This window comes from Eleginops maclovinus, chromosome 2, assembly GCF_036324505.1.
Source record: "Eleginops maclovinus isolate JMC-PN-2008 ecotype Puerto Natales chromosome 2, JC_Emac_rtc_rv5, whole genome shotgun sequence".
In the NCBI taxonomy this organism is placed as follows: Eukaryota; Metazoa; Chordata; class Actinopteri; order Perciformes; family Eleginopidae; genus Eleginops; species Eleginops maclovinus.
In genome coordinates, this window is record NC_086350.1 from 26926463 (window position 1) to 26936824 (window position 10362).

Sequence of the window (10362 nt, forward strand, 5' to 3'; positions counted from 1 at the left end):
GTCGGTATAATCGGATGAACAGGAACACTATTTGTTATTCAGATAGCCAACATTAGCTACCTTTGTAGTGTCAGTGATATAAATGTGTTTTTATTTAATATAAGAGATATGAATGGTAGCTATTCAACTACTTTGGTCAGTTTCTGTAGTTATTTTCACCGAGTGGAGCAGTTGTTAGGGTAGTATGCAGCCTCGGCCCCCTTTCCCCTTTTAAGTACATTTTGAACAGGATATTTACTTGTAACGGAGCTTTCCTACACTTTAGAATGGCTACTTTTACATTGGAAAATAACTACTTTTACATGTACCCCTGCTGGGCTCTTCATGTACTTTCTGCATTGTTTACTTTAAATTATGGTTTATGACTGATGCTAATTCTTTCCTGGAGAACTTGAAGGCAGCATTATTATCACCACCCTCTGTCACAGTGACGTCACCGCACAGCTAGACGGACAGTTGCAAGCTTCGGGCAGAGAAATTGTTGACGTTCTGTTTTGATCGCTTTCGTCTGGATTTTTGGACATTACGCCGAAACTACCCGCTAATATAGAAGCCTGCCTATCGACTCTACCATCACGCCTCAGTGCAGGGATCCAGCAAAGATGAAATGGATGTTTAAAGAGGACCATTCCCTCGGTAAAGGGGATTGGATTATTATGAAACAAGAGATGCTCTTGTCATGTCATGCGCCCTTTCTGTTTTGCTCTCTATGCTATTCTGCCATATCATTCCACACTGGTGCAGCGATGCATGCTTCTCAAAGCAGATGAATGATCCACAAGGCCTAAAGTTGCATGACTAGCAACAAATCCTTTATTTAAAGTCAAATGACCGCTGTCAACATCGGGTTCACCTTTTATAAATTAGTCAGCTGTTTTGAGCTCATGAAACGTGCCTTTCTTTTGCATGGAGACAGTTCTTTGCCAATTTCTATATTAGCTTGTGACAATTAAGTGTCGATTTGTACATTATATTGATAGATAATTGCTATTACTGTAAGTTAATTCGCCTAAAATAACCTATTCCACAAAGCACTTTTACTCTAAACTATATTTGAATTGTAACTTTTTGCATTGCTTCACACTGCATGGTACCGTCCTACTGCTCTGATTTTGAGAAAGTTAGAGAACATGTAAAGCAGGAGAAATTAAAAAAAGACATTTGTTTGAAATTAGTTGTGACAGTGTAGCAGAGGTGGGAGAAGTACTAGGAGCTTGTACTTAAATCAAGGGAGTACCCGAATGTAGGAACAGTCAAATTGCAAGTACAAATATTAGCATACAAATATACCAAATAGTAAAAGTAGTCATTGTTTGATTGGTCCATTTCAGAATAATATCTCTGATATGTTTTATAATGATTGATCATTAAAGTGTTCTCAGAGCTGGTAAAGGTGCAGCTAGTTTGAATGGCTTTGTATACTGCAGGGTAGCTGCTGAGTTTACTCCAGGTGAACTAAAGTCTGATTTAAGGGCTGATTATATTTACCATCAGTAATCCAAAACTATAAAGTAACTGAAGGGATTAAATACATGTAGTGAAGTAAAAGTACACCATTTACCTTTGAAATGTGGTGGAGTAAATACTGAAACACTGAAGTGCAAGTACCTCAAAATAATACTTCATTACATTACTTGAGTAAATGTACTTAGTTACTTTACACCACTGCGGTGTACTACATAGAGTTTACAAGGGTTTGAAAAGTATTTGATCTACAGCTTGTAATGTTTCCTCTTGCTGAACATTTTAAGGGGGAATATTCAGTTACCAACATTTCTTAAAAGTTCAACCAGTTGTCAGACAGCTGGGGTAGATTGTTTTGCAACTCCAGACTTTATTTTTGTCTCATAGTCCCTCTTGGTTCAGATCCTCTTCAGATAACTTCTCCTTTTTAAAGAGACTCTGGTCTGGTAGAGGTGTTTCCAAAATTAGGCCTCTTATCTGGGCTAATGAAGGCCTGCGAAGTGTTGAACCTAAATGGATCCGCCACATCTTATCAGCCATCACCCACCCTCCTCTATGTGGCCTGTTCAGTGTCTGCCTGCTGCACCAGCTGCTGTGGTGTCATGTATTGAAATATACTACAATTACTCAAGTATTGTACTTACGTAAGATTTGGAGGTACTTATTACTTAACTTGAATATTTTATTTTGTGCCACTTTTGCTTCTACTCCACTACGTTTTGTATGCCAATATTGTTCTGTTTACTCAACTTCATTTATCTGACAACATTAGTTACGAAACATCTGAACAAACTATGATATAATTATAAGTTAAGAATTCATCAGTAGTTTACGCTTAAAAAAACAGAAACGTTGACTTTAATTAAATGTATTATGTCAACAAATTTCCCATAACTGTATTAGGTTAGTTGAAATCAATAATATTAAGTTGAACCTCATATTTTGTATTTAAAATGAATATTATTGCTTTCAACTAACCTAATACAGTTGTGTGGAATATGTCGACATAATACACCTAATTAAAGTCAATGTTTCAGTTTTTAGAGTGTGTAAAGCAATTCAAATGACTTTCACCTTTACCAGATGTGATGAACACATCAACGCATCAATAAACATAATCCAGTCATTTAATATACAGTATATGATTCCGAATTAAGCTACAATGCACAATTAGTACTTTTGGTTCTTCAAGTATATTTTGAAGCTGATACTTTGCAATTTCACTTAAGTAAGATTTTAAAGGCTTGACTATTACTTGTAACTGAGTATTTGTACACTGTAGTAGTTCTATTTTCACTCGAGTACAATATCTGAGTACTTCTTACACTACTGATCAGCTGCTGCACACTAAGCAGAGGTGTTCTGGAAATAGATGAATAAAATTATCCACACTTGGTGTAAATTTGCATCCTGTACAAAGCATCCTCTCCTTTGTTTGGCCAGGCTGCTGTTAATGCTGTGCTTGGTGTTGCTCATGGAGCACTGCGTCAGTCTTGGAGGCTCCCAAGAGGCCTCACTCATCCCTTTAATCCTGACTTCCTGTTTGTTTCCTGTCTCTCCCTCAGAGCACCGATGTGTGGAGTCAGCCAAAATACGCAACAAATATCCGGACAGAGTACCGGTGAGTAGTGCGGAGGAGGGTTTAAGCTTTGGGAGGTTATGGGTGCCGAGAGAGTGACAGAATCAATATGTTAGTGAGTGGGTGAGTGTGTGACAGTTAGGGAGGGAAAGAGGAGAATAAGTTACCAATGAAACCTGCATATTTGCAATTTTTCTTTTTTCAAATTCTAGTAGCTTTAAGGTAACGTTAGAAAATTGGCAACTTAAGATAGGTCCATTCAACAAGTTTGATTTTAGGATAAGATTAGATACGTTTAATGATCCTGCTCCCAGAAGAACAAAAAGAAGAGGAGATGTATTTAACTAATTAAGATATATTGTTTTAAAAACTATAATATTATATTGTGAAATTGAAAAAATACCAAACACTACAGCAACATTAAAAGAGCCTTTTATATGTATTTAAATAAATAAAAATGTAGTTAATGAAATGTATTTGACATCTTTCTATATTTTGTAATCAAATTTAAAATATTTCCAAGTAAACTAAACTAAATTGAAGCTGTAACCCTGGTCTCAATGTTCAACAGAGAAACATCCAACAGATTACATTTTGGGGAATACAAATAACATGCTGTATATACAAATCATAACATCCTATGCAATATCAACATCATACGTTATAAACTCCAAAGAAATAGTCTTTAAAGCCCTTTGCTATTGTTGATATGTTGCTGATGGAACACTACATACAGATGTAAATATATCTTACACTGGTGTACAGTAAATCACACACACCTTTGAAAAGTGTGTGTGGTGGATTTGATAACATATTAAGGTGTTTAACTGCCTGCGTAAACACACACCCAGAGCTTCTTTGTGGATGATAATGCTTCTATATACAGTCTGAAGGTGGCTGTAAAACTCACTCTGGATTATTATACTGTGAATGTCTGTGCTCCAGGTGATCGTGGAGAAAGTTTCTGGCTCTCAGATTGTGGACATCGATAAGAGGAAGTACCTGGTGCCCTCTGACATCACAGTGGCCCAGTTCATGTGGATCATCAGGAAACGTATCCAACTGCCTTCGGAGAAAGCCATCTTCCTCTTCGTCGACAAAACCGTGCCCCAATCCAGGTGAGAGCACCCCTACATCCTGCAGCTGGAATGAGGGCAGAAATATTTCCCTTTGCTCTTCATATATCTATATCCTATCTGGCATGAAGCACTAAAACCAACTTGTTCACCACAGTACCAAAGGGTTTGATTATTATAGATGGTATACTTCTGGGTTATTAAAATACTTATTGCATGAATAGATCAAACTAGATAAATTGAGCTCTGTAAATACACCTTAAATTGAACTGAAACCGAGATGACTATTTACCAAGAAACCATGACTACACCTTCCTCTCTTAACAAAAATCACTTGGAGGGCCAAAATCCTTCCCCCCCAGGGCCGGCCCTCAACACCAGGTCTGTCTCAGGGGAAGACCATGTTTGTGTTGTCTGCGTAGGACAGAAGGGAGAGGTTGTGCTGTTAGATTACTTTTAAGTGAGGCAACTCAGGTAATGTGAGTAAAGAAGGTTAGTGGTTGGCCAGGTAAGTTCTGTCTAAAAGTAAAAATGAAACCAATGTGTAGTATTCCTGGTTTTAAGGAGGTAAACCGGCATTAACTAATATTGCAGAGCATAATCAGCTGCTAGGAGTTTTTTTATTGTGTAAGTCTGGCACTGATCGTGATGAATGTGCTCTCCATCATAGGATCTAGCGCAGCCAGTATAAGAGAGGTTTCCTCGGTTGGGAGTGTGATACAAAATGGAAAACCAAACGTAATAAGGCACTTATTACAACGTGTGACTTTTTAGACAGGATATATATCAGAGGACTTGCGAAATAATTGCAGGTAGCTGGTCTGTTCTGGTTTCAGAGTGTGCAGGTTTAGCAAAACTGGACAAATAAAGGACTCTGACACCCAAACCAATAAATAATTACAAATATGCACACGCCTTATACCAATGATTTGGAAAATCAGAAAGTCCATCTGTTTCAACTTAAAGAAATGGCTGGAGGGCTTTCTCAACCTGTTAAGTACGGAAAGGGCTGCCTCCTCCCTGTCATGTTTTGTAAGGGTGGATAGCAGGTTATGGGTCACCATAGGCTGGTTCCTGGACTTAAACCATCTCAGCCGCTCGCCCTTGTAAAAAAACAACAAAGAACAACAAGTGAGACTATACAGAGAACACATTTATAACAGGGTCAAATCTTAATAATAAAATGAAAGTAAATCTATGCTTTGGAGTAAATCATGATACAAGACCATCCGCCTTCATGCTATTGCTCTGTTGAGTTTTTTGTATTTGTGCCTGCCTTGCCCTTGTATCGCTGTTGTTGCAAAATTTAAGTGTTAGAATAAATATATAGGCACAATATATCAAGGTTCAAGGTATTATCATGTGCTCAGTATCTACAGTGTAGTAATGTATCTACAGTGTAGTTATGGCAATGGAAATCTTAGATCCCGAGCTCCTCCAACAATGTTTTGTAAAATGTATGTATTGTAAAAGGAGACAAGACAAAATAAGAAAATAAAAATAATCCTAAAAAATAGTGCAAAATAGTACAGACTAGTTTGAATTATAATGAAATAGTGCTGGTTATGTTGTTGGACCAGTCTAAAAGTGAAGAATATACATGTCAGAAAAGTAAATAAGCTGAATTATGCAAGGAATGTTGAAAATAATGCAGAATTCTATGTACATGTAAATATGATTAAATATACAATAACGGAACGTAAGATTAAGCTGGACTGATTGATGTTTAGTCATTTACCAGTTTATTAGATACTCAGTTATACACCAAGCAACAAATAATGGAGTCTATAACAAGAGTCCTGCATTATGTCTCCCTTTTTGAAGGTTAAGGTTCTGTTTTTGTATTGCTACCAATCTTTCGTCTACCCCTCAATGAGGATAGACAGATTATAGGAAATTAAAGGAATATAGGAAACACTTCTCGGACTCTTCCTAAATGATTTACAGTTGAATCAACACATGCATTTAGACCTCATGGTGTATGTGTGTAACCAATCTCCCTGAGAAAGAGGAGGAACCTTCTCTCTTTATGATATTGATCAATACACTCCATTTCAGTGTTTACTCAGCTATTGTCATGGAATCTGACCTGACCCGTCTTCTGTGTTGTATTGATCATGCTTCTGTTGTTGAAGCTGGGTTCCACTTAGGGAGGATCAGTAAACTCACTGCTTGAACGATTATCCAGCTTTCTCTTTCTGGGTGTGGTCACGAGCAGGACAGAGCAAACCTGGACACACCAAACTGTGATGTCGTCTTCAGATGGTTTTATTTTCTTTATGCATCAAGCTGCCCTGCACGGCTCAGGTTTTGCAAATCCAAAGCACGAAACTCAGAAGCAACCTAATACCTGTCAAATCCGGACACCCTCTGATGATATCAGCCCCGTGACCCCCTGTGATTAAGCACACAGGTTACTAAATCACTCAATTTAAAGTTCAATATGTTTTTCATTGTTTGAGCTGGATGCCATTCAGTTGACATATTTACCTTTTTAGTTTCATGCTAATAATGGAAATAGATTCAAGAGGGAAGCAGAGGGCTCTGAAGCCGGCTTAGAGAGGCCTGCTCCCAGATGGATTTAATACAAAGAAAGAGAGAGAGCGATGCAATGGCCCTATATGGATACTTTTCACCATACTTTTAATAAAGGATGTGTGGTGACTAAAATAAAATTAGATGCAAGTTTTAGCTAAATATAATGCAGTTATTTGAAAAACACTTATGTCAGAACATGTAACACAATTAGAATAATATAATACCATATAACACAATATCATGTCAAAACTAGAGGTTTGGCTCCATATAAGGTTGTGTGTGTGTGTGTGTTGCTGAAGCATGACGATCATGTATGTTGGAGCAACTAATGCTTTTGGTTTTTTCAATGAGAAAATCTAATCCTAATACCTAAAAACAGGTACATTTGAAATTGTGCTTCAAATTGTGAGACATATTATTTATAGCTTTTAAATGTTCTGTAAGCCAGTGTTTAAACACTGTTTGATAATGGACCTTTTAGTGGGGAAGCTGCTATTGTTTAAATACACAGGGAAATAACTTTTCAGTTATACTAATGTGTGCATTTTTAGAAATGTCAGCAAAATAAAAATATTGCCAAAAATAATATCTTGACAATTTAAACTGTTAATAACGTATATAAGCTGACATAATATAATATGGTTGTTTATACATCATTTTAAGCTTTTAGTACATTTGGCATTTCTGGTATAAATTTGCTGACATATACATTTAGCCAACAACATGCTAGCTCAGAATAGCAGGGAGTTTTTTAAGTATTTTTTTACCTGCTATGCCACTTTTGATGTAACACTAATTTTCCCGCTAATTCTGATTCTGATTCATTTCCTCCACTGTCGCCTGTAAATCTGAGATGAGCTAAACTGTTAATGTCACTCACTGATTTGCTGGTTGTGCTCTAATGCTTAGCATGATGAATTATGCCAAGAAAGAAATTACAGTTATAATATTTAAATATTTTTGAGTCTATGTGTTGTTCTTCTAGACTGAACAAGCCTCATTTGAAGCACCATTTTGGATCGATTAGGCCTCTTTTACTTTTTTTTTTTTACCTCAAATGTTTCTGCTTTGCTTTTAGAATATGTTTGGTCCTTAGATACTGCAGATCTAACTGTTGTGCTTCCTGCTGTGTTGCAGTCTGACTATGGGCCAGCTGTACGACAAGGAGAAGGATGAGGACGGCTTCCTGTATGTGGCCTACAGCGGAGAGAACACCTTTGGTTACAAAGCCTTTTATACAACACGGGGTTAATACTTCACTGAATACCAGTTACTCAGAGACACACACAAACACACACACACACACACACACACACACACACACACACACACACACACACACACACACACACACACACACACACACACACACACACACACACACACACACATACTAGGGCCCTACATATACTGATGCAAAATGTTACAAATACAAGCTTTTTCCTGTGATACTCAAGTAACGCACCTGCACACTTGGCATAGTTATTGATGGTCAATTTTTTGATACTAGAAAATATACATTTTATGGCGAAAATTAACCTACACCAATATGCTACAATGATCAACAATGAAGTAACACACTTGTATTTTTGGAAGGCTCAGATAATCATCAGTGTCAAGACATGATTGGTCTTCAGCCATGGTTACTGTTTCAGGATCAGTTGTGGAGAGAAATATCTGTAACACTGCCGTTAAAAATAAATAATGCACCCTGTAGGCACATTAAATATCATTAACATTAAATATCATTGATAAGTACATGCCAATCTTCACTCATTACACATCATGCTACATTTTGGTAAGGTCTGGCTTTGCTTTCACAGATATTTGTGTTGAAGCTGAAGTTAGCAAGAAACTCTATAACCATGTGACTAGAATCATTAACCACGTTATGGATGTATTTGTATGGCTTATTGTATCGTGTATAAAAAATGAAGTATTTAACTAGAATGCCGCAGCGCTATGATTGGCTATAAGAACAGCTATAAGCAGCTAATGCTATTTAGCTGGTGAATGATAATGGATGTCTGCTAGCAGAGAGGCAGCCTGTTTAAAGTGTCCCCCCCTGAGGGCCAGGGACCAGCAGTGTTACAGAGTGCTTCCAAGCCTGGCTCTTATGTATTTTAATGCATTATGTCAGATGTTGGTTAGCCCCGAACGGGATTCATACTCATGATGCCAACAGCAAGCCATGAACCTCAGTGACCCGCTGAAGAAATTAACACTTTACTTGAAGTATGATGTGTTTTAGTGTTCTCATCCCACTTACAGGAAAACTCAAGCGGAACCTCTAGTACAATGCACTTTACATGTTCTCCGCCTACACCAATTGTCTAGCCCTACATAAGTAAGAGGTTTCTACACCCCCCCTCACATTGTCACTTTAATTTGTCAAACACAACTCTTACTCAAAGTGATAATATTTACAGCATTTGGGTGTTAGCTTCTAGTTGTCTTTTTTTTTTAACCAGTGGCATTGATTTTGAGACAACAAAAAGACTTCATGAACCCAACATCGTTAAGCCCAGCAGTCGTCATCCTTCTACAGATATGGAGGGCTAAATGAAAAAGTTGTGGCAGAGCCACTGTGCGGCACCCGCTTAGCTGATAACAGCACAATTAGCGGCTAGGAGAATTAAACGTTGTTGAGTTTTGAGTAAAAGTTAGTAGGCGATTGTTCTTCAGTTCTTCAGGAGGCTCCAACATGACTTCAAATGAATGTTGCTCAATGTCTGCTAGATGCTACATAGACAACTTTTAGTGCTAGAAAAAAACCACTTATGTCTTGTAATATTCAATGTGTCAGGCTTGCCCAGCTTTAAACACGTTATGGTATTTCATCTATTTTGTTGTTTAGTATGTTTTCCTTTTTTTTTCCTTTCTCACAGCTTGAGCCACGCAGTCATTATCAAAAAGTGGACGGATAAAAAGCTAATGGCAATGCATTAGTCATTCCTCTTTAGTTCTTTTTCGGTATTCTGAAAAATGTTATGTCCCAGAGGAAGCAGGCAAGACATTGAGTCAGTCAGTATATAGCAGTGGAACAACACCCCCCCCCCCACACACACACACACATTGCTTGATTGCTTGGCCTTGAATAAGGTAAATTTGTGTTTAACAGAAAAACTGCAAATACACTGTGAGCCACACCTAGGTACATAACATAAGATTTACTTTATTAATCCCAGACTGGAAACATGCCCATTATATCTTTTTATATGTTAATAATTAAAGCACACAGGGCTCAGTGGAAATAATAGTGAATAGAAAGTGTTTTCCACGTGTTAATGATTAAACTTGATACTTAATGAACACTGTGTTCATGGGTGAAATGTACTGCAGCTTTATTCACGTTTTAAATGCTTCAAGTAAAGTGTTGCTCATGTGTTTTGCTTTATGAGTGTTTGAGCCTCATGACCTTATCTGTAGTTTTTGGTGCTGAATCAGAGTCAAAGTCATCAGGCATTTTTCCATCCTTGACTTGACCCATAAAAGTATTCATAAATGTGCACCATGAGCTGATTCAGGCTTTAAACACAGTATGTAGATGTGTAATATATTGCTATACTATTCTGTATTGTTTTATTTCTTCAGTGTTGTATGTTGGTTAAATATTACTTAAAGACATTTTAAATATTTGACCAAGGTAAGGTAGCTGGAAGAGCTGACCAATAAAAATAAATGATACACGAATCGTCATGTGTT

The 10362-nt window shown here is 37.3% G+C and overlaps 1 protein-coding gene across 1 annotated transcript; it reads left to right on the plus strand.

The window, feature by feature from the left end:
* The first annotated feature begins 413 nt into the window (after positions 1 to 413).
* On the plus strand, positions 414 to 10350 carry gabarapl2 (GABA(A) receptor-associated protein like 2). Its single transcript, XM_063900020.1, has 4 exons — positions 414 to 636; positions 3030 to 3085; positions 3989 to 4161; positions 7795 to 10350. Exons 1-4 carry the CDS (start codon positions 603 to 605, stop codon positions 7907 to 7909), a joined length of 378 nt encoding a protein of 125 aa, XP_063756090.1. The 5' UTR covers positions 414 to 602; the 3' UTR covers positions 7910 to 10350.
* Positions 10351 to 10362: the final 12 nt, after the last annotated feature.